Source organism: Bemisia tabaci, chromosome 8 (assembly GCF_918797505.1).
Source record: "Bemisia tabaci chromosome 8, PGI_BMITA_v3".
Lineage (NCBI taxonomy): Eukaryota > Metazoa > Arthropoda > Insecta > Hemiptera > Aleyrodidae > Bemisia > Bemisia tabaci.
In genome coordinates, this window is record NC_092800.1 from 43058734 (window position 1) to 43082855 (window position 24122).

At 38.3% G+C, this 24122-nt stretch overlaps 1 protein-coding gene across 4 annotated transcripts in view; it reads right to left on the reverse strand.

The window, feature by feature from the left end:
* Positions 1 to 191: 191 nt before the first annotated feature.
* The window catches only part of Asator (tau-tubulin kinase asator), a 46766-nt gene continuing 22835 nt past the window's right edge, over positions 192 to 24122 (reverse strand). For 2 of the 4 annotated variants that reach the window (XM_072303187.1, XM_072303186.1), the window contains exons 2-9: positions 9121 to 9262; positions 8177 to 8324; positions 6199 to 6413; positions 5310 to 5480; positions 4420 to 4605; positions 2466 to 2976; positions 1291 to 1824; positions 192 to 348 (exon numbers count right to left, since the gene is read on the reverse strand). In XM_072303187.1, the coding sequence (XP_072159288.1) occupies positions 224 to 348; positions 1291 to 1824; positions 2466 to 2976; positions 4420 to 4605; positions 5310 to 5480; positions 6199 to 6413; positions 8177 to 8324; positions 9121 to 9262 (2032 nt within the window). In that variant the 3' untranslated portion in view covers positions 192 to 223. Of the gene's footprint in view, positions 349 to 1290; positions 1825 to 2465; positions 2977 to 4419; positions 4606 to 5309; positions 5481 to 6198; positions 6414 to 8176; positions 8325 to 9120; positions 9263 to 10712; positions 10900 to 11507; positions 11664 to 24122 lie in introns of those variants that run through there. The other 2 variants (XM_072303189.1, XM_072303188.1) reach the window with 2 other exon arrangements.

The window sequence follows — 24122 nt, forward strand, 5'->3', positions numbered from 1 at the left end:
GAAGGACATCCTACAAGGGGCTTTCGAGGACTGCTTTCAGAAATGATAGATCTTGCTAGGACAAGTGATTCAAACACTGGGGGAAAGTTTGAAACAGCCCAAGTGCATTTAAAAACCACCATTACATCAATTTTCCATTAACTTTTTGAACCAACCTCATAAATGCGCTGTTCTGATGTCTAGAGTTAGGTCAGGAGTTTTACTGCTCGAGATAGAATACTTTTCAACTTACTTGAGAAATGTTGTATTTCATATGTTCAGGACTTTGAAGGTTCTCTCCTTTCCACTCATTATCAGTTTCTTCTGAGTCATCGAATTGGGATTTCCACTGAGAGGCTAAGGTTAGACCTATGGACATAAGTTCAGTATGAGTAAAACACCTAAAGATAAGAGTAAGATCATGGTAACAACTGAAGGAGCTCCTATTAACTAAAAAGATAAATTAACAAAATTATGTATCTTTACTGCGCAACTTAAGGATTATATGACAATGCAGTTTACTCGCTCTCGTTTTGAAAAATCCAAAAAATCCAAAGATGTTCACAGTTTAATTTCTTATTATTCCTAATGCTATAGGCCAACAGTTACAGGCATGATGAAGAGTTTCTGACACTAGAGGGTAGGAAAAAAGATAAATTAGAGATGGTAACATCCATGAATAGGCAATTTAAAAAGAAATGGGTTAGCAAAAAAATAGAAAAGGCAGTGTTGTTTCTTTAGCTCTACAATGGGAATAGATCATTCGTGCAAGCGCAGATCATCTACCCCTCGAGAGACCCATCAATACGTGTTCAATCAATTGGCTTGAAAATAAAAATATAGATTAGACCACTTGTGCCAAACTTGTTTAGATGCGACAGATTAAAATACAGTTAGGCCTCAATTATCCAACATAGTCAAACTTGAGTTTTTGGCCAAGAGCAAGTTCGCTGACTCGACAAAAACAGGTTTTTTTGGACAAGAATAGAACATATATGTGGTACTCCTTCCCATCCATTCATTGACTATATTTTATTAAAATGACAGAAAAATTGGCCAAGCTTAGGCTTTTAGGTTAAAGACAGAGCCTGAAATGAGATTTATTCAGCTTTTTTTTAGTGGTTTCGAACAATTTGACTTTTACAATATGCAACACAGCTCTCGCCACAAATTGTCGGGTAATCAGGGTATTACTATAAGTCAAGGTGTATGGTAAAAATTATTGTAAACTGAGCATGGAAAGTTACGCATCTCTCAACAATAAACAAGAGAAAATTAACTAGTTTCGATTGAGAATAAAACATAACTTACCGCCACCTCCTCTGGTGACTTGTTGCATGGCAGAAACATTATCATCATCTATCACAGCAAATTGAGTAAAGGATGCATCTCTATTTACAAACGACCGGCCAGAGAGCGGTCTATTCACAGGTTGCCGTCTGACAACGCGCAACTCCTTGTTGTTGGCAGCGGATGTAGGCCGCGTGCTTTCTGTAGGGTAGTTACTCACAGTGCCCGCTTTGTTATCACAGGAGTACACAGAAGCATCTAATTCTGTTACCGACTCATTTTTGGGGATCAGATTGTTGATCGACTCAGTATCACCAGCCGGGCTATCGACCGAAAGTCTCTGTTTCGAGCGGTCCTGAAGCAGAGATGGAGGGGCTGTTACTACACGTATTCTTCCGATTGTTGTGTCAGACTTCTTAACATTCTGATTATGAGACTGTGTCTTACTGCGATGGATCGCATCTGACTGGCTGCGAGCTGAGATCATGACTGCATCGCCATCTACGTCCGCGTTATCCGCATTTGGTTGTTGCTGCGAAGATGGAGGAGTTGAACCTGAAAAGAGTAATTATAAAGTAAGTAAGATAAAGTGATATGGTGTTCAAAAATCTAATTCTACAAAGGTAGGTTTGTAGTCCTGAAAAATAATTTAATTTTGAGCGCTTAGTGACCAAAACAAAAAGATTTTTAAAAACAGCAAACAAATTTGACTAACACGTTTTTGAGAGTAAAAAAACTCAAACTCTTTGCTTGCTTGTTTGAATGTTGTTGTACTTGTTTCAACAAGAGGGCAAAAAGTTTTGTTTCATGAATGTTGACTTTCAAAGTTTAATTAGTCGAACACTCAAGTATATTTTATAAAAGGGGTCAAATTGATTTTTGGGACAGCACACAAATATGATTGAAATGTCTGACATTTATTGATTGACTTCATGAAAACTGAACTTATTAGCTTTACCTGTACTTTTCATGAATGTATTTCTCCAAAAAAAAAAAAAAAATCAAAAAATTTTAGGAAACAAAGCAGTTTCTTCACAGATAGAAATTACTGCATACTCAAGGTATTTTGGGATCATTACAAATAGTTCTGCGTTTTCTTTCATTTTGTTTATAAGATAAAAATAGCCTTGTTACTGGTATGTCAGAGCACCATTGTTTATTTTGATTCAATGCAATGGGAAGAAAATGGAACAAACCTTGGTTTGGTTCAAGACCAGGCATTGACACTGCGCGTCTCTGTGAGGACTTTTTGGGAGAACCAGTCTGATTGATTGGGGCGCCGTCCTGTTGTTCAGCCGGCCACAGCCTGTCCATGATTTGCTTGTAGCCTTCCTCTGATTGTAAGTCAATTGGATTACGATGCATTTGCTTGTATTTCCGTTTGTTTTCTAAATCTAATTGCGCTTCAAGCTCCTTCTTATTATCAGGCTCGATATTTTCTTGGTCGTTATCCAGTGTCGTGGTTATCAGTTGGTTATTCTGTCCTGGTCCGACAGAAGTGGTTAGCGGCCTAGTTATAATGGCGGGAGAGGTGTTGTTGATGACTTGTGCTGTCGGGTTTTGAGTTTCATCAAGGTTATGTACGGTTATTGGCATCGTTCTCTCCCAATCATATTGATCACTTTCCTTGACTCCTCGCCTTTTCATGCATCTTTCAAACAGCCCTGCTAACATGTTGTAGTCTGGCTCGTCAGCATATCCTAGACTCTGCAGCAAACCATGACAAAAAAATGATTATTATAAAACATAATAAATACAGATCACACAGTGAAAGATGTAAAAATTAGTGATAATGTATGTATGTACAAACTTATTGGATAGATTTAGCTTCCATAATTAAAACATTTCTAGAAGTAGAGCAGATTTCTGAAAAAAATTCAGGTTTACTTGACAGGAAAAAAAACCTAACATGAGTTTGAGGTTATGATTTGACAAAAGCACCCGACTAATAAATTTGTTTCTTTTGCAAACAGAAATGTCCCTTGTCTGTGCTGTTTCAGTATTTCTACCGACATTTATTTTTCCATGGGAAAGTCGTTGCACAAATTAGTCCGAAAATTTCAGAGTCTTTTCTCATAAGAGTAAAGAAGAATCACTAGAAATGTCTCCCAAATTCGTATGACAGTTCTCCTACATACAGATAAAATGTAAGAAATACTGAAACAGCACAATTGAGTTACATTCTTTTGTACAGGAGACTATCAATTTGACGTATTTCTGTCAAACGGAACTAAGCGCCATGGAAAAGCATTGCGAGTATAGGACGGAACGAGCCTGACGCCCGATTCCGCCGCCAATCCAAGCCCCTCGCTACCTTTCTCCTCCGATGGGCTTAGTTCCGTTCCACAGAAATACGTCCAATTGCAGTTAGTTTGTAGTTCAATATTCTGAAAGGTTTTGAAGGGCTGTGAGGCCTCCTTAGATCAAATGATCCTGCAAAAACAATAGTAAAGATTCCTTTCAGCCATTAAAAAGGCATTTTTTAGCCAAAGAAATATGGAAAGGCCAACTTGTGTCAGTGTAAAAATCTTAAAGGTTGAAAATGTTGTTCATAGAACTGTAGCAGTTAAATAATAAATGGTAAGCAAAAAGAGTCAGCTGCTTAAAAATGTTGAAAAACAAGGAATTTTTAAAATGCGAGGGTGAGATTGAGAGTCTAATTTTCGCGGGGGATTATGCTCAAGTTATCAACATACGGCCAACCTCCATCACAAAAAATCGAAACTCCTCCTGGTTGACAATGCACCTACAGCCTCACAACAAATGGACGTATTTATGCTAGACGGAAATATGCTACACGTAAACCCTATGCATGTTCCTTTAAGCATAAATACGTCCAAATGATTTTCATGTAGGGAGCAATGACAACCACATCAAAAATTCTCGACACACCTTCCAAGGTGGGTCGTAAAATAGATGCATGCAAACCTCGGTCGCAAGTCATTAAATTACAGAGTTTAGTTTTGGATTTTTGGTGATTGTTTTTTTGTGCGGTCGGTTGGTAATTCTGTAAAATTCGGCTCAAAAATGAGTTGAATCCACTCACTGCTTGTTTTAAGAATTGATTTCCATTTTTTAGCTGTTACTCTTTCATGTTGAAAATGTTTATAAGTCCTGGGAAAAAGTAATATAGATGAGTATAAAAAATACCTGAATGTGTTCTAAAAATTGCCGCAAGTCAGATGGTAAATGTTTCAGAAGGAGTCTATGATCGTATTTTTCTTTCATTAAGCCTACTTGTTCCTTGTCTTTGATTTTTCTCCATGGTAACTGACCGTTTACAAATTCGACCAACATATAGAATAACGACCAAAGATCATCATGCCGTCCCATTTCCTGCAAATTAAAACCAACAGTGTTAAAAAAGTAATAAAATAGAAATCTAAAAGAATTGATACCGCCTGGGAGCAATTTCAAGGATCTGATAGTGGAGTTAACAAGACCTTGTCATTCCGAGTAAGAGGCAGAGTGCCAGTAATTTCTATTTTCAAAGAGCAGAAGGCATCATGTAGCACTTTCTAAACATAAAATTAGGGATACAAATTGAGTTTCTACTAAAACTCTTAATTTTTTTTTAACGGTAGGACTGCTCCCAAAGAAGAATTTGCACACAAAAATTGTATTGCTTTATCTGAGAGTGCCTAATGAGCTGAGTTCGCAGGATTTATCATAATTTTTTTTTTGACATGGGAAATTCGAGAAAAATAGATTTAAAAGTGAGAAAATTTGCCGCTTTGTGACATCATCTGGCGGCATTTTCCATTTAAACACAAGTATTTTAGCAGATCACGTTATTTTGTCATATCTTCTCCAATAATTGTCCAATTTGGAAACCAAGGATAACCTCGTACTCAGTTTTCCTAGCAGTAACATTTTAAACATGAAATCCACAAAATTTAAGACAAGTAAAAATTTTCTATCCTTACGAGATCGGTTTCATCTTTTGGGAAGATGCTCTAATTAATCGGTATTACAAGGAAAATTCAAAAGTTCCTTTAGCTTTTCAGAATAAGTAGTTTTGAAGAGGACCTTACCCTTACCTTGTTCTTATGAGCATTGATAGAAGCATAACGAACAGTCCCTCGAAAACCAGCTGCAGCACGAGGTGGTCTAACTTCTCCGGATGCAACTGTATATTGTCTGGCGAGGCCAAAATCTAGCATATAGACTTTTCTTGCATTTGAGCCTCTTAAACCGATTGAAAAATTGGACTAAATTGGGGGAAAAAACAGAGGTAACAGTAAATTCACTATTAGTAAGTTTACAAAATGGGCTAGTTTCTTTTTTTCTAAATTCTTTCCTTGTCTGATCAGGAATCTGGATATCATACTGGGTTCACCTCTGACGGTGGCGAGGACTGCAGAAACTAAAAAGTACTCCCCATCAGACTATAATGTCGTTTGTAAACGTTATTGCCTGTATGAACTATAAATTTAGTCTGGTCTAGGCACATGGATACTTTTTACAGATTGATAGTAGAGTTAAAGAAAAAAGGTATCTCTAACTCTTCCAGTTTAAGAGGATGTAAGATATTTGAAGTTATTGCAAAATTTTCTCAACTTGAAATGAAAAAAAAACCACGATCGGATTTTCCTTTTGGCCCATGATATTCAGTTGCCAGGAAGAACTCTGAAACTAAAAATATGAAATTTTCGGGGCCTTCAATGATGTAAAACGAATGTTTTTAAACCTTGGAGTTGGGAACTTTTCTAAAGAGACAAAACTGGTGCATATCTTTTCCATGTAAAATGAGATAAAAAAATTGGAAAAAGAGACGCTTGTTATCCTACTAAACTACTCTTTGGCAATAAAACTAGATTTTCCTTTTTTCCCAAATAGGACTGTTTCCAAAGCAAGATACTTATTTGTGACCATGAAAGAGGGATAGAGAAGACAGACAGACTCTGTCAAAACCAATAAGACACTTACAGGTTTGATATCTCTGTGCAGGAAACCGACTTGATGAATACTCTGGATGGCTCTCAAAATTTGAACGCCCAGCCTCAAAGTTGTAGACAAAGAGAAAGCACCCTTCGGTTGAGCACGCCTAAGTTCTGCTAAGTTCTTCCCTTGCAACTGCATCACAACATAATTAAACCGATCGTTTCTACCACAGCCTATGAATCGACAAACATGTTCTTTGCCTGGAATTGAAAGAAAAGAAATAAAATGAATAGAAAAAAGATCACACAAAAGAATTCAAGAAATTTTAGTCAAATAATAATTTAAGATTTTATAGCCTATCCCTACTTAGTTATCAAAACTAATTAGTCTCGTTTTGTTTAGAACTGACAATAAAACTAAAAGATTATTGATAAGAAACCCTTTGATGTGACCCGAGAAAAGACAAAACTTTTGACATGGAGGTCAACTTTCAAAGTTAGCTGTTAGGTGTATAATTAGAAACGATACAGACTTTAACGTTATGGAGGTCAACTTTCAAAGTTAGCTGTCAAGTGTGTAATTAGAAACAATACAGACTTTCTAGGGTTTTGAGCAGTACTTAAAAAAGATAAAACCTTAAGTTACCTACTCTTGATAAAGAAAAATATTTGATTAGAAAAGAAGGGTTTTTTTTTCTAAAAAAAAAAAAAAAAAACACTCATCCTAGTTTTTATCAATGCAGAAAGACTTCATCTTTGAAGTTCAAATCAAATCTTCACTGTTTTGCCAGCTCACACACTCTCTAGTTTCCATGATTCAATTACTTAAAGTGATTCTGGGTGAGCTAGGAACAAAATCTGGTACAATGTTGCGCTGCCACAGGGTATGTGTCTTTGAAAAAACGTAATTATCGTACATCCAAACTAATTCAAGAGACTAACTAATAATGTGTGGCAGCATTATAATGAGTAGTAAGACATCATATTTGAGAGGCTTCATTGAAAAATATGTATCAGATACTACCGTTGCCGGTCATTGCTCATTGACTCAATATGTAAGAGAGAGATGGCTTCAATGATTAATGTCTGTTACGGGAGTTTTCAATAGATTTTCAATAAATCCTTACAAATTTGATGTTAAGCTACTCAGTATTGATGCTGCTAGGTACACATCGTGGATAATTTTCTTGCATTTACTTGTGCATTGCCATAATTATTGCTTCAGTCTGTGGAGTGTAGCCAAGTGCTAGAAATAATGTAATATTTTTTGAAAAAACTTACATTTTGTTGATACATATAAAATTTGACCAAAGATTTTCTACATAAAATAAGCTGCCATCTCTGATGAGAACTGAGTACTATGCATGGATTTAAGTGTTTTGATTATTGAGAGTTTTATGATCCGTTAATTTGTTATCAATTCTTACCACAGTCTGAAATTAAGTTATGGCCTTTGTGATTTATACTTTGTGACCCTGACGATGAAGCGCTTGCTTCGAAACGCTTTGGTCAAATTTTATATGAATCAATAAAATGTAAGTTTTTTAAAAAAATGTTACATTATTTCTAGCATTTGGCTACACTTCACATACCGGTATATTCAGTACTACTACCTTTTATACATTGTTTAATACAATGTTCGCTGAACTTGAATAATTGCTTCTTTAGCCCATAAATGCCCATTGGGTCGTTATCGACCCATCACAGTTTTTAACTTTGAATGTTAGTGTAAATCAGGGAATTTCATGTGTTCAACACAAGAAAATCCATGACTGGGATATAGGCAAGCCTATTTTATTTTTGTTGTGCCTCAACATGTCTTTACCCTGTCTACATAACGTCAAAATCAATGAGTAAATAAAAAATCAATTAAAAAAATAGTTTTGGGCATATATGAGTTAGGACCGAAACCGTGTAGCAGCGCAACTTAGAGGCAGATCTCATTCCCTGAAACTTTGAGGATCACTTGGCCATCAAACATAAAATAACAACTAAAAATTGAAACTTTCATGCTAGATACATACCTTGCAATTTTTTGAGGACAGCAACTTCCATTTTGAGAACCTGCTTTGGTTGACGAGCAGATTCCACTTTCAGTGCTACCTGCTCCTTGGATACCAAATCTTGACCTTCGTAGATTTCTCCAAAACCCCCTCCGCCAATTTTTCGGACCTAAAACGACAAATAAGTATTAACAAAAAAATACTACAATGCATAAATTACTATTAAAATTGATTCATCTAGTAGAAGCCTGTAAAAGATTCAAAAGGTTGAAGCCCATATTAAAAAAAAATGAATTGACGTATGCGAAAACGTCCGTTGTCCAATACAGGGTTTCTTTTGACCCACAACACTGATGAATAGGATCGATCTCTTTTGTAAACGTTCAATTACACTTACAGGATTATTTATAAAATTTTTCTACATTCCTAACTCTTGAACCATCTTATGTCGTTCGGTTACAACAAAATTGTCCACTCAAAATCTGAAACACTGTCTTGGACATCGGACGTTTTCGCATACATCGATTTAAATATGCCAAGCTAGCTGGAATGATAGACATAATTTTGATGACTTTGTGCAATGCCTTTGAAGTGCATGGGTAATCAAGCTCATACTCGCAGGTAATGAGAACTACAAGCTTTTAAAGAGGAATGATATTGGTGTTAACAAGTAAAAATTTGGAAGGTTGAAAGTTTACTAACCGCTAAAAACAACAGAACTTCATCTGAAATACTTCAGTTACACGTGGTAGCATTCAAATTTGCTCCCATACATTTATGGTGTTGAGAAATTCTTGTTTAAATATTTCACTTCAAAATACAGCATTGCACAAAAAGCTGAGGATCTACAGGTCAAATTTTTCTATTTCTGTAGAAAAGCTTCTCCAGTCAGTAAAACAATTTTGATTGAGTGAAAAGTTATTACAAAAAACTTATTTGCAGGAAACAAATACAAAGATAATTACCACTTTCCACCGTTCTTTGACAACATGTCCAGGTTGTAGTAAGTCTTCACTGGTCATAGTTATATTTTTGTCTGTATCTGTTGTTTCATCCCCTACGTTCTCGTAATTTTGATAGAGCGTTGGTCCATCATGACCAATATTCCTGAGGACAAAGAGAAAAACAATTGATTAAAAAAGTCTTCATATTTCCTGTAGGTTGTTTTCATCTACGCACAGTATTTGATATGGGTACAGTTATTTAAAAAAAAGTGCCTACAGGGAGTCCATGTAAAATAAGTCTACCTAATTTATGAAGTAACACAGAAGAGCTACTATCTTGACTTTTGTTTTTACTTTCAATGCTAAAATTAGGACAGCAAAATATTCTGTGGCAGTCTGAAAGAGGATCAGCTTATAGCTTTTCATGAATTCTATTGGTGTATGATGCATACTAAGATATCAGACTGAAGATACACTGTGGAATAAGACAATATTAGTAGAAATAGCTATCACTTATGGTCTATATTAACCATGTTTGGGCCAAGTAAATTGTATGAATTGAGTAAGGCCTCATCCCTCCATAACTTCACAAGTTTTCTGTAAAAATGAAATCACTGTAAGTAAGGTCAACGTAATCACAGAGATAAATTTTTTTTTTTTTTTTTACTACTTCAAGTAGCCCTCAAGGGCTAATCCTGCGCTTTATAGTCCTGTCCCCCCTCTGTCCCTATAACAACCAGTCCCAGGCAACCATTATTTGAGATCATCAAACTCGGGTCGCCTGGCCAGGAATAGAACCCGGAACCTCCCTATCACAGAGCTAGCGCTACAACCACTACACCACAGAAGGCCGACAAATGAGATAAAGATTTGAAACAGATGACCGTGACAGAAATTTACGGTTACCTCAAGGTGATGTTAACAGAGTTAGAACAATAGAGGAGAGACTGGGTAAAAAGTTACCAGTACTCCAATATTCAGTGTAGAAGTCTTTGATCAAGTCAAAGATTTTTCACAGTTTAAGAATATATCCCTGTAGACTAACTACAGGAGGCATTGCTTTAAATCATCCCTGAGGATAAGTACTTAATTCTGATTTGGAGTCTCCAATTCAGCACTAAAAGTGTGATTCTTATGCCCTCGATTTTTTTGTCAGGGTCAATTAAAAGAGCTCAAGCCAAACATGCCCTTCTCCTAAAATTTTAAGGGCAAGGCTCGTTGCAATCATCAAGAGACTAGTTCTCGTAGGACCAGTGGATACATAACTTTCTGCAGCCTAAGTACTATTAGTAAGTGAGAAAAGTGACTACATGAGTAAGAAAACTGGTAGAATTAGATCTTTCACATGATAAGAAGCTCTTAAATGCAGAATATTGATAAAATCAGAGATTACAAAATTATTACATGGATCAAAAAGGAGGAGGTTGTGAGGAACTGAGAAAAAAATGAGGGACTCATTAGCCTTGAATATTGATCATGAGCTACTATAATTCCAAGGCCATCGACGAAAGAAGTGATTAGTGCTCTCAAACAGATAACGGAGACACATACAAAAATGCCACATCAGAGAAGACAAAATTCATCGTAACAATCCTACATAATGAAAAACTTACCAACATGAAAATTTCCGAGGAACCTAACACTCCAACTGAAGTAGAGGTAAGGGGCACTTCAAACTTACAAGTAGGAATACAATAACATCTCAATGACAGAGTTCAGCGGAACTTGAGAGAAATGAGAATGTGGCAAAGTCAATCATCCTCTAATGCAGATGACAGAAGATCGTCTAATCAGTGAAAAAAGCCAATCTCCAAACCTTATTTATCAATCAGCTGACAGGGCACTCACACACACACGCACAGATTGAGTGCACTATCATGGCACAATTTTTAAATAGCACATTATAAGAAGACGGTCATAAAATAAGGGCAAATGGTCGAAATAAAAAACGAAAATGAAAGTCAGCTAGATGAGCTTGTTAAGCTAACAATCCCGAAAATAATTTTCCCGATAAGTAGCAAGGTCGTCATACCACGCCCCTTGCAAGAAAACGGTCGATAACAAACCACCCTCATCCCTTCGTGCTTACTACATACTGCAGCAACCTACTGAAATGAATGGAGACGAAATGCATTGAATGCGCACTGATAGTGGCTCGATGCACTGATTAGATCGCGAGAAGTCTCAAACTCGACAATAAGTTGAATCAGAGCGAGGTAATTGGGAGGAAAATCTAATTCAGACAGCCGAGTTACGCAATGCTGATAGTGGGAGACGAAAAGAAAAATATTAGGGAAATCCGGGATCGAGGAGCGAAAGCTGAAGGGTATCAAGTTTCAAGGAAGAGGGCAACCGTGAAAACACGGGATGAGTTGGATCGGAGATCTTCAACAACAGCTGACACTTACTTGTTACAATTCGGATATCCTTTTCATGATAATCAAATAACTAATTCACTGATAAAAGGAATAATCACACAAGTTACGCGAGTCAGACAGATGGTGGTGACGCCATTTTGTCGAGGAAGACTGCTCCAAGATGCCAACTGTCGACGAGGTGCCAAGTTTTTTGTAGCAATGAACTGACGTAAACCGAAAATACACTAGGCAACCACTTAATAGCTTCGCGCGTCATTTTAATTTTTGACCGCTTTGATATGACCCTGTGCGCGTTTTGGTCGTGAAATTGTGAATATTCGTGGGCGAGACAAAAGGGGCGGGCGGGGGGTCAGCCCATTACTCTAAGAGCCCCAGAGAAAATTATGAAAATAAATAAACGCGGACAATTATTTATATATTTTTTATTATTTTTTCGTGTTTTTCATTTTTTCATTTTTTATCGTTTTACTTTATTTTATTTCTGTTTAATTTTTTGTTGTCATTTATTTTATTTTTAGTTTTGATTTTCCTAAATAATTCATATTTTCAATTTTACCTTTCCTCACTGTATAGACTATTCTGTCTTCTACTCAATAGGTATTTAGCTTTGCAAATATAGGAGCAAGTTGATTCAGGCGTTTTACACACCCCCCCCCCCCCCCCCCCCTCCGCCTCCTGAACATAATTGAGATTGCGTATACCGCCCGAATTCCTTCCTTTGATGGATGGATAGCATTCAGTCTACACTAATGACAGTGATTTATAAGAAAAAAAAAAAAGAAAAAAAATGGTTTTATAACGATCTACAGTAGACTCTGGATTATCCGCTCGTACTATCCGACTCTGGATTATCCGGATCGATTTTGCAACCATGTAACTACGTACGCATTCCGATAAGTGAGCGGATCCGCGGAGAAGCGGTCGCAAGGCATATTGGCGCCTGCAAGGCTGAAGGAATACTTCATGCATTGCGCCAAACAGTGAGGTCGGCGTGGAACGCATTAGCGCCTACTAGATTGCATAAATACTTCTCGCATTACGCCAAACGCAGCGCAGTCGGTTAGTTAGCCTAAAACGCACATAAGCGGCTACAAGACTGCATGAATACTTCACGCATTGCGCGCTTTAATCGTTGTATGGTAATTTATCGTTGTCTGCTACCATTCACAATCACCATTGAGTCGTTCAGTTTGGCGTTAACCTTTTAAATTCGTGCTGATGTACATGATGTATACATAATAAGAATACTGTGGTGTTGGTTGGTGGTGTTTGTGTTTACTATTATTATCCGGATTTTTTTTCATTCGGATCGGACCCGGCACCAATTAATCCGGATAATCCAGAGTCTACTGTAATTTACATTGCATTCCAAAAAATGTTCATCTCAAAAATGTGCCCCGCGCTGACGGCTGCGACCTTCCTCTCGTTGTGCGTTTGACCTCTTGTAAACTTCGGATTTGAGCAGACTTTCATTGGCAGATATGCACTGAGTTGAATACATACACACCCATAGGCAATTGTTATTATTAAAGTAGGAGGAATTCTACAGAAAATTGATTTTTTGCTCCTCCTTTTGAAGAGAGGCTTTATACGTTCATAGCACACCAGCAGAACTACCTGTGCTTCGTGCGGCATTCAGACTATGTCCTTTCGTCGATTCAAAGAATAAATTACCCTGGTAAAAATTGGCAGTAGAATCTGTGTTCCAAAATACCATGGACCTACAGCCGACTGTAAGATTTCCAATAGCTTCTATAGCCGGCTACACAATTTCTTATAGCCTTTTATAGCCGATGGCGATTAAGCAACAGCCAGGCGATAAAGTGTATGCTAAACGTTACTAATTACGGATGCTAGGACTTGGTGAGTTTTTGGAATACTGCTCTCTTTTTGGGCCGTAGTATCTTGATTTATTTTGCGAGGAAAGCTCCGTACTTTTGATGGATGCCTGCCATTACTAATATATTAGAGCGCCTTCAGTTTCGTATGATACTGTGCAATACCTCTGGTGTGAAATAGTTGCTTCAAGCGCCGTGGCAGGCGGGCAGCCAGCGCGTAACACGCATTGGCGCCTACAAACCTAACAGGGATACTTCACGCGTTGCGCAATGCGTGAAGTATCCCTGTTAGGTTTTTAGGCGCCAGTGCGTCGCCGCTCCGTTTTGTATTAGGGTCTAATATTTAATCTGGCGGAGTCAGCGTTATTCAACTCATGATTTTGAAATGTTTGCACATCCTGTATGGATTATTCTCATTTTAATTGATGAAAAAAATATGTATTAAAGGAAAATATAATGTGTGTTTTGTAAATATTAAGGTGGTTCTGTATCAAACTTAGGTAATAATTAATAAACAGCCCATAAAAATTGAAGATATAGTTTATTGATTTTCACGTAAATTTTACGTTTTCTTCTGATTAAAATAACACTATTTTTTACTTAAAAGAATTCCCTAAAAGAGTTTCCTAAAACGAGTATTTTAAGAATTTTTTTACTTAAAAATTTACAAGTTTTTTACATTTTTTTGGACAACTTTTTTTAAGAGCCATTGCTACTAGGGATTCTATCAAATTGGAAAAGTTGAATACGACGTCACATCTGTTCAATTTTTCATCAAATCGTCGTTTTCTCGCGTCAGTATCACACTATCTAACTTTTCACCACGACAAATTGCATTCAAAGGTTGAATGAAAAGTTGAATTGTGTGAATTGGGCTTTTTTGCCAGCTTTGAAAAGTTGAATTGTGTGAAGCGTCCAGCCCACGTACAAACTGGGGCTCTCAAACTGGCACTAATTCTTCTATTTCTCAGCCATTTCTGCACGGAATGCCTTGAAAATTTCAAGATCTGATCTGTGATGCATCCCAAACACATCGGTTACCCTCAAAGATCGTCGGCCCGACGATCTTTGAAAGGCAACAGTCAACAGTTCCATCGATGAGGCTCTTTGAGGCCCCTCGTTTGTAGGTGAGCTGGACGCTTCAATTGGACTTATCCGTGCGCCTCGCCACACTTCGGATTGACTAACCACCAGTTGACTCCTCGATCGCTTTAAATTTAGATCGATTCTCTCCGCTCCCTCCTCCTCTGTCGATGGCATCGAGGAGTTAGGCGCGTGGTTCTGAGATCAGAGAAATGTTACGCTACTTTAAGGACGTTGAACCGATAGACGCGAATTTTTCGGCGGCATGTGACATAACAATCCCCGAGTGCATCGCAATGAGCCACGATCAAAAATCCACTTCCGCACGACCGCGCCAACATGTCAATCTTACCGTCCTCAGCGGCGCACAATGGATCCAGTCAATGGTAGAAGTTTAACAAAATCTGGAAACTTTAAAAGCTCATATCTCCGTTCATACAAAACTTTGAAGTTCGGAGAGTGGTTCCATTCAATTTCTCGTGCAATTTTCTGCTGCAAACACCCCTTATAATTAAAAATGTGACGAAATGAACATCAAAATTTGCAGTTTTAGTAAAAGAATTTATGCCCGAACTCTTTAATTGACTCGATCCACTGTGCAGCGTATGACATCATCCAAATCAGGAGTGCATACCATGGTTTCAGCTCAGCGACGCACAATGGATCCAGTCAATGCGAGAGGTTGGACAAAGTTTGGAAGCTTTAAAAGCTCATAACTCCGTTCATACAAGACTTTGAGGTTTTACAAGTGGTTTCGTTGGTTTTCTCGTAAAATTTCCTTTCAGAAGCACCCCTCAAAGTTGAAAATATAACGAGATAATTATCAAAATTTGCAGTTTGAGGCGAAAACTTCATGTGCGACATCTCTAATTGACTCGAGCCACTGTGCGTCGTCGGCGGCATCGGCCACTTTGCATTATCAATGCATTCTCCGAGCGGAGCCGAGGTGGGTCGCGGTGTGGGAGGAGGGGGGAGGGGCAGTAGACGCTCCACCCCCCCTCCCTTAAACGAAATTCTGCGTGGAGATGGAGAGTGTCACTATTTTCCTTATGTTCTGAGGATAAAGATGTTGCATGTAGGAGGAATTTGCGATCTGACTGTTGATTCTTATGTAAAAGTTCGCGAGAAACACGATAGTGCCACTGGTTTGTCTGAAATCAACTCCCAAGCTCAAAAAAAGCTCTTAAGTTGAGGCCAATATGGAGGGGATATCCCACGCTATCCTGAGAGTCCACCTCTACATCAAGACAAACTCTCCATGCAAAGATAGGGAGTAAATACATTAGCAGGTTGCCGTGTTTTCAATTGTGGAGTCCCCAAATAAAGTGGCAGCCATGTCAATTTATTTGCTCGAGCAAATAAATTGACATGTATAATGATTTTTGAAGGGGCTGTAGTCCCTCTCTAGATCCTCTCTAGCTTTGTCTACGGGGTCTAGAATTCAATAACTAAGAACGTGGATGAAAAGTATTTGGGGGAGGCAAGGTGCAAGTGTGTACCTTTGAGGTTTTAAAAAAGTGCTGGATTTCGTATTTCTCTCATTACTGAAAAAGAGACATACCCTTATATTCGCTGTTACCTTTGTCTAGTAGCTCATTTACGTACCTGAAAAACAAAACGGAAAATTTGAGAGCTGTTTTCTCAAAAAGCGATTTTCGGGATAAGGTCTTCTTGCACCTGCTTCCTTAATTTCATAAGCAATATGTGATGGGTTACTTTGACTCCTAGGAGCTCCACTCCACTCTATTAAGACTCCTAGGAGCTTGTTTTGCCCTTTTGAATGAGGGGGAAAGCTATTTGAATTGCCGCGCACAAATGCAAAGGTCGTCGCCTGCGATTTGGTTTTGGCTGTTTTATCACAGTTCTTATACGGCGCGATAGTTGGCAGAGTCGTAATTATTACAGGGGGTACTGCATCTAACAGAATGCACTTTCTAACAATTCCAACATCGCAAATGAGACAAAATCACGCGAGCAGGTGGCAGGTAGCTCCTGCATCCTGCATTCTGCATCCAGCGCGGCGATCTGAAAACAGATTCGCCTTCATTTCTCCACGTATGCTACAATTGCTACACGCGTTCCTAGGAGTCAGAATAGTATGGTATCACCAAATCATACATATCGACGGTGTAAGTCGGCAATCACATAACTCGTTTGCGGTGTCTGAAAATCTCCGCCTATATGTTGTGTTTTTAAAAGAGAACAAATTGACATTATTCCTTGAAGTTTATGCAGAATTTTCTTCGCACTGAGAAAAAAAATCACGGCAGTTTTAAAGAATTGCCGTTGAGTAGTTTTGATTTTAAAAAATAAAGTATATGACAGGAAGTCTGCGACGTCGCAAATCGAGTTGTGTGATTGCCGACTTACACCGTCGACTTCTAATACCTACACAAAACACCTTCACAGGGCACCAAATCTTTTTTTCAAAATTTTAAAATTTTTGGGAATGAGTCATGCACCCACGCAAAAATGTCGATACGCTCGGTTCCACTCCCGTCTCCCTTAAATTGGGCTGCATTTTGCAATTTGGAACTATAAATTCTGGCTCTTCTGGAAAAACACTTATGTGCACAGGGAAACTCTAATGGCACATACGTTGTTTTCAAACCGGGCTAGAATGTATAGTTCCAAATTGCAAAATGTAGTTCAATTAGCGTTTGATAACGACGTTAGGATAGAATTGCCGCTGCATGTTGACCTCGGATTGAGGAAACTCGATTCCCAACCGAGTCTCTCGGTAGCATAGAACAATCCATGTATAAAAAATTGATGGCTGGCACTTCGTTTATAACTGCATTTCCTATAAATGACAGCCAAAATCAAACGTTTTATACTGCGTGGCTTGCATAAATTATAAAAACACGGTGCACCAAATCTTTTTTCAAAATTTTAAATTTTTGGGAATTAGTCATTCGAAAAGAAAAAAAACTAACAAAAATTTGAAAAATCATGTCACAGAGGAAAGAAAGATTCAATTGTTAAAAACCCAAAAAATACGTTGTCACGAATTCGTAACGCTATGCTATGCAGTGAAAAAAAGTACGGTAACATCTACTATAGGTAACAAGACGGAGGAATAGTGCTGGGTCCACACCATTTCGCGGGCACCAAATCAAAGCCGAGAAATTCCAAAAATTACAATTAGAGTCACACAATAGAGTCATTGATTTCTTCGCAAAATGGTGTGGACCCAGCACCATTTCCCCACCTTGTTACAAACAGTTTCGGGCCATTTTTTAGTGTTTTTTCTCATCTGCTCTAAGTCTTCTTGATTTATCACACTATGATACTATTCAGTGAAAATAACCAGAGTTATAATAGTATTTGCCAGAAATCTGGTGATGCGTATTATAATATGGTAAATTCTACCATTAAGTCTGGTAATTATTACCATACTTGGTTCACTGTGTCAGAGTATGGTAAAATCTTCCATGTTTTTTCCAGTGTGGAGGGTTAAGACGATTCTGATGGTGAAAACGCGTCATTGCGCTCCCTTTATCGATGAAAATAACCAGAGTTATAATAGTATTTACCAGAAATCTGGTGATGCGTATTATAATATGGTAAATTCTACCATTGAGTCTGGTAATTATTACCATACTTGGTTCACTGTGTCAGAGTATGGTAAAATCTTCCATGTATTTTCCAGTGTGGAGGGTTAAGATGATTCTGATGGTGAAAACGCGTCGTTGCGCCCCCTTTACCGATGAATATTCCACTTGCCCTTCTGCGAGGCGCTTCAGGGTTGAGTTGGTATGAGTCAGTGGCGTGGCGTGAATTGCGATACATCGATTGATATGCCATTTAAACCTATGAAAAAAGATCGATTATCAGGGTGTTCGCAGCGAACACCTTAGTAATCGATTCTTTACTATAGTTTCAAATGGCGAGATATCGATAATCGATTATTCACGCTACTTCACTGGTATGAGTAATGCGCCCTTCTCGCCAACAGCTGATGCTGGGAGACTTTTTCTCGGAGGGCCGCGGCACACGCCCGCTCATGCGCCGAGGGGCCGACTGCAGCCTCACCGTCGCCGTCGTCGCCGGCCACGTCTCGGGACACGGGGGCACCTCTTTAGTGGGTCACCAAATTGTCGCTCTCGCCGCGTTCAAGGTCAATCGAGTCTGCTTCCTCCGCTTTTGTCAAGCGCCGCTTTGATTTTTGTGTTTTGGCACCCTCGTCCTCGTCACGTCCGTCGCGCCCTCAACCCGAGTAGCATTTTTCAACGAAAATATCGGGATATATTGCAATTTTATCGGCGATAAAATCGCTAGGATCACCAAAATCTGAGCGATTATCTTCGATCTTAACGAGATAAAATCGCGATATTATCGCTCGGCATTTTATCGCGATATTTTCGAAATAAAAATCGCGATAAATGACGATTTAATTTCGATTTTTTCGGCGAAAATTGATCGCGATTTTATCTAACCAAAAATTGCGATGTGTAGCGATTTACTAGCAATATATCGAAATTTTTAATGCGATGATATCTCGGTATATTACCACTGATATAATCTCGATAACCAACCGATGAAATCGCTGTTTATCGCGCTCACTGCTACTTAGGCAAAGAGCATCGCTGCCGAATGGCATTGCGTTTAATGTTCAATTTGATTACCGAAGTTTAGGGAGGAATTTCGAAAAAAATTACGTCAAAATGAATGAAATAGGTCAGTTGCGCTAGTCACAGAATCATGTTTTGATGATTGATTCTTGTAAATTAGCTAAAAATAATGAGATCCGTTCAAACAGCGATTTTCTACGTTTAATTTTAACCGAGACATCGCGCTTTTAAAAAGCTGAGTCATGATGTCATCCACCGCGATAGTGACACCCTTGGTTTTTTTGACCTTGCTTTCATCAGTCACGGAGACATACATTCGCACTGATTACTCAACGTGAAACTCGGATGAAAGCAAGGAAGGTGGAAGAAACCGAGGGTGTCATTGGCACATGACATCATAAACCGAATTTTTCCATGCGCGATGTTTCCGTTAATATTAAACGTGGAAAGTTGCCGTTAGGACAGATCTTATTATTTTTAGCTTATCCACAAGAATCAAGCATCAAAACACAATTCTGTGGCCAGCGCATTTGATTCACTTTTTTTTTTTTGAGGCTCAAACTATTATACTCGTACGTTTCAGTAATCTGCTGGCGTGATTTTTTTTTCATTTGATTTGCCGTGAATTATATTTGAATGAACATTTATTAGGTCTCCATGGTGTTTTTCAAAAATCTCAAACAAAAATAAGGCTAGATTTTATCCTAGAAAATAGCAGAAAACAGAAAGGAGAATACTTAGGATCTGACGGTTGTCGTCGTCGTGAGACAGGCGAAACAACACCTACAGGATTTAGTGATACCACTATTTTAACTCTTAGGAGCGGGTGTAGCATACCCGGAAAATTGAAGGCGAATCGGTTACATAAGCAGCTCGCTGGATATTGGATGTTTGTATGTACACGTTGGCATTGTAGCGCTGAGGCATTTTGCCGTGATAAGGGAAAACGACGAATGAGCATTCGAGAGTCGCCAAATTTCCCTCGATGAAATGTATATTTTTGAGGAAAGCTACTAATAATTTGTTCTCAAATTTGCAGGGGTTTTAGGTAAAATTGCGAACAAAATTATCTGAAATATTGGAAGAAAAATATTTACAAATTTTCTCTAGAATTCGTGATTCACCAAAGGCAATTTGGCAACGCCTAATGGCTTATACGGCGTTCTTATTCCTTAGCACGGCAGCAATAGTTTACGCAAAAATTAAGTGAGAAAAAATTCATAAAAGTTACGCGCAAATTTTCACGACTTTCGGCGGATTGGCGCCTTAACGCGTGCACCGATTACATTTACGCGCGCGTGTAACGGACTTTATTTAGAGGATTAATTCCACGAATCACGCTGTTTTCTCAAAACCACTCAGAGCCTCCGATAAAATTACGCATCAAAGTTGGCCGGCTTTATTCCCCAATCGTCCGTGCAAATATACAAATAACTTCTCGTTCGTTCGTTTACTTTATCATCGTAAGGAAAAACGACATTAATAGACTCAGATGTTGCCAATCATTTGTTCAATAAAGCAAGACCGTCCATGTAAAATAGTTCAACTTCTAGTTTTTGGCCCTTATTTGGACCGCCTTAAGCAGAAGGGACCTAGCCACATCAGCTATTGCCAAATTTAATTGGGCAATTTAATTTTTTACACGAAAACGGTTGTGCGAATTTTTGGGAAAATTTCGGTGAATTTTCTGCATCATACAAAGCAGATTTCTTACAATTTTCAAAAGAATCCGCACAAATGTTCTCTTGTACAAAATTAAATTGTCCAGTTAAATTTGGCAATAGCTTATATGGCTTGGTTCCTTTCTGCATAACGCGGTTCATTTACGAAGGAATTTTGTACAAAAATTTTGGTGGAAAAATTTGTTTAATTCAACCCAATGTGTCAATGTTTGTGTTAAAGAATTGTAGCTCAAAAAATGGTCGTTCCTAGAATCAACGAATTTATTAATTTGACGCATTTGGAACAAAAAATTGTTGGTTGAATCTCACATTAACATCCTCTTTTAGCAACAAATGAAGTGAACCACTTATTAATAACCATTCGTTGCGATACAATCGAACGTTTTTCGTCTAGAACTTCAACACAAATTTTTCGACGACAATTTCCTGAAAGAATTACCTAGGACCATTGATATCTTTTTCTCACGACTGTATGCTATTTTATGTTTGTCACCTAAGTTATAAATTACCTCTTTTGAGCCGATTACAAATTCACGATTCCCTTAAACCAGTTTTAATCTACGGGGAAAAACTGAGTTTTCCTTCAATTCGGTAGTTATGCAAATTGAACTACACATATGATTTTAAATAATTGTAACACAGATTTTGTTCTTCTAGAGGATTTTTCAACATAGAACGCGAATAATGCCAAGGGGTAGGAGGGGGGAAGAAACTCATTGATAAGGGGCTGTATGCTCATGTATTTTTGATATGTAGATTCGACCAGAGAGATGATCTAATTTTAAGTTAACCTATGATTGTTTTTTGTTGAAAATTTCAGATACAAAGACACATAATTGTCAATAATTTTCCGTGAAAATTTCAGAAAAATGTTAAATTGAGGAAATTTGGCTTCACCCAGCACACTTACCGCGTTTTTCTATGGAACGATAATAACAGGGGTATGACCACTGGAGTTAACACGTCGTTGCTTAAAATCCAGATAACTTACATGTACCCATGTCCGAGAATGTATCCTGGGAACTTCGATCATCATTTCCATGAATTCTTACACAGATTGCGTCTGCCTAATTCCGTGTGTTATACTTATCGTTTTCCAGAATCTCCTTTGAATTTATGTGATGAATTATTTAATTTTTCTGGTCGATTCAGTACAGAGCAAATGCGCCGGAGAGTGCGTTTACATCAACAAACATTTGAATGATGCTGTGCATTTCCTTTCGCCAAAATGCTACTGCGTACGGCGAGAGCGTTTATTGGAGGCAGATAGGGGGAGACGGCGAGAGGTTGTCTAAAAATAAGACCTTTTTATGTTCGTGCCATTTGATGAGTAGCATTCAGTGGATATTAACTTAGCTCACCATGTGGCTTATTCGAGCTTCGACTGATGAAAAATAGTGTAAATGACACTTTCGATCGGTCACATACCTGAACCAAAAAGAGAGCATGTCTGAGGTGACTATGATCTTGACTATAGAGGCTCGTCGATAGGAGATGTCGAAACATTTCACATTACTTGATGATAAAGAATTTTTGTAATAGGTAAGTCATATTATGCCGCAATAGCGAAGAGAGCGGTAAGTGCATGCTAAGATGAACTTCGAGACATATAAAAACATGTGCTAATCATGGCTCATACAGAAATGCACAAACTGCTATCTTCGCTATCACCCCTGGTAAAAATTGGCAGTAGAATCTGTGTTCCAAAATACCATAGACCTACAGCCGGCTGTAAGATTTCCAATAGCTTCTATAGCCAGCTACACAATTTCTTATGGCCTTTTATAGCCGATGGCAATTAAGCAACAGCCTGGCGATAAAGTGTATGCTAAGCGTTACTAATTACGGATGCTAGGACTTGGTGAGTTTTTGGAATACTGCTCTCTTTTTGGGCCGTAGTATCTTGATTTATTTTGCGAGGAAAGCTCCGTACTTTTGATGAATGCCTGCCATTACTAATATATTAGAGCGCCTTCAGTTTCGTATGATACTGTGCAATACCTCTGGTGTGAAATAGTTGCTTCAAGCGCCGTGGCAGGCGGGCAGCCAGCGCTGAACGCGCATTGGCGCCTACAAACCTAACAAGGATACTTCACGCGTTGCGCAATGCGTGAAGTATCCCTGTTAGGTTTGTAGGCGCCAGTGCGCCGTCGCTCCGCTTTGTGTTTGGCTCTAATATTTAATCTCGCGGAGTCAGCGTTTTTCAACTCATGTCTTTGAAATGTTTGCACACTCCGTATGGATTATTCTCATTTTAATTGATGAAAAAAAAATATGTATTAAAGGAAAATATAATGTGTGTTTTGTCAATATTAAGGTGGTTCCGTATCAAACTTAATGATTTCCAAAGCACACGAATTTCTACACAATTTCTTATAGCTTTTTATAATCAATGGCGAAAAAGCAACCGCCAGGCGATAAAGTGTAAAGCCCGGCGATAGGAACTATAGCCCGGCTGCATAATTTTTTATAGCTTCGTATAGCCCGACCGTATGATTTTCTCCTCATTCTACAGCCAGCTATATGATTTTCTGTAGCCTTCTTTAGTCGGCTATAAGAATTCCTATGGTAGTTTGAAACGCAGCTCTTATCGCCAATTTTTACCAGGGACGGCAGTATTTTACCCAATGTTGTATACATATTTTGGACTGACATCTTGAAGCAATGGAGAAAGCCAGTGTAAATGCTTTGCCTAGATAACTATGTATACCGCCATGTTTACCGCGAAAGCAGTGTTTGAATTTTATTTGTATGTTATAATGTGTATGTGGCAAATCATACATATGGCGAAGCTACAAAATCCTACGTACTTCGGTTTGTACTGTTGCAAATTTCTCGTAATATCTCACCTTAATGGAGGAACTTTGTTTCATTCACGACACCACACATTATTTTTGTTGCACTACTTATCACTATATTCATCGAAGATGTTAAACAAAAATATCGAGTAATTTTATTCTAGAAAAATAAGGAAAGAAGTAAAAAATTGTTCAACAAGATTTTTTTTTATATTTATTTTGCACATCTTGCTATGCCCAAACAGCTACCCAACGTTTTTTCTATACGAGTTTCTTTATGTTTTCTCTAAAAACGTGGGCGAATTGACTTTGGGTGGGTTTAGGTGCACTACGTTTGCACACTGAAAAAAAACTCCGGCCGTGGAAGCCGTACTTACGGGCTACATGGACATACTGTCCGCGTGCCGGACTTAGAGGCAGAAAGTTCCGCCTGTAGCACCCGGAGCAGTCAAAGCTACGGCTCCAGCACCCGAAACTTTGAGCCTCTGAGCCTGGAACGGACGGTATTTCTATATCGCCCGTGACTTTTTTTCAGTGCAGGGAACAGATCACAAATCTGCGACCAACTGGAACTAAGAATGCTCTCTCTTTTAGCAGATATATGGGTTCATTTGAGGTCAAAGTTATATGAAAAGATTCCGGTAAGATTTGGCAACCTATTATTAGAGTA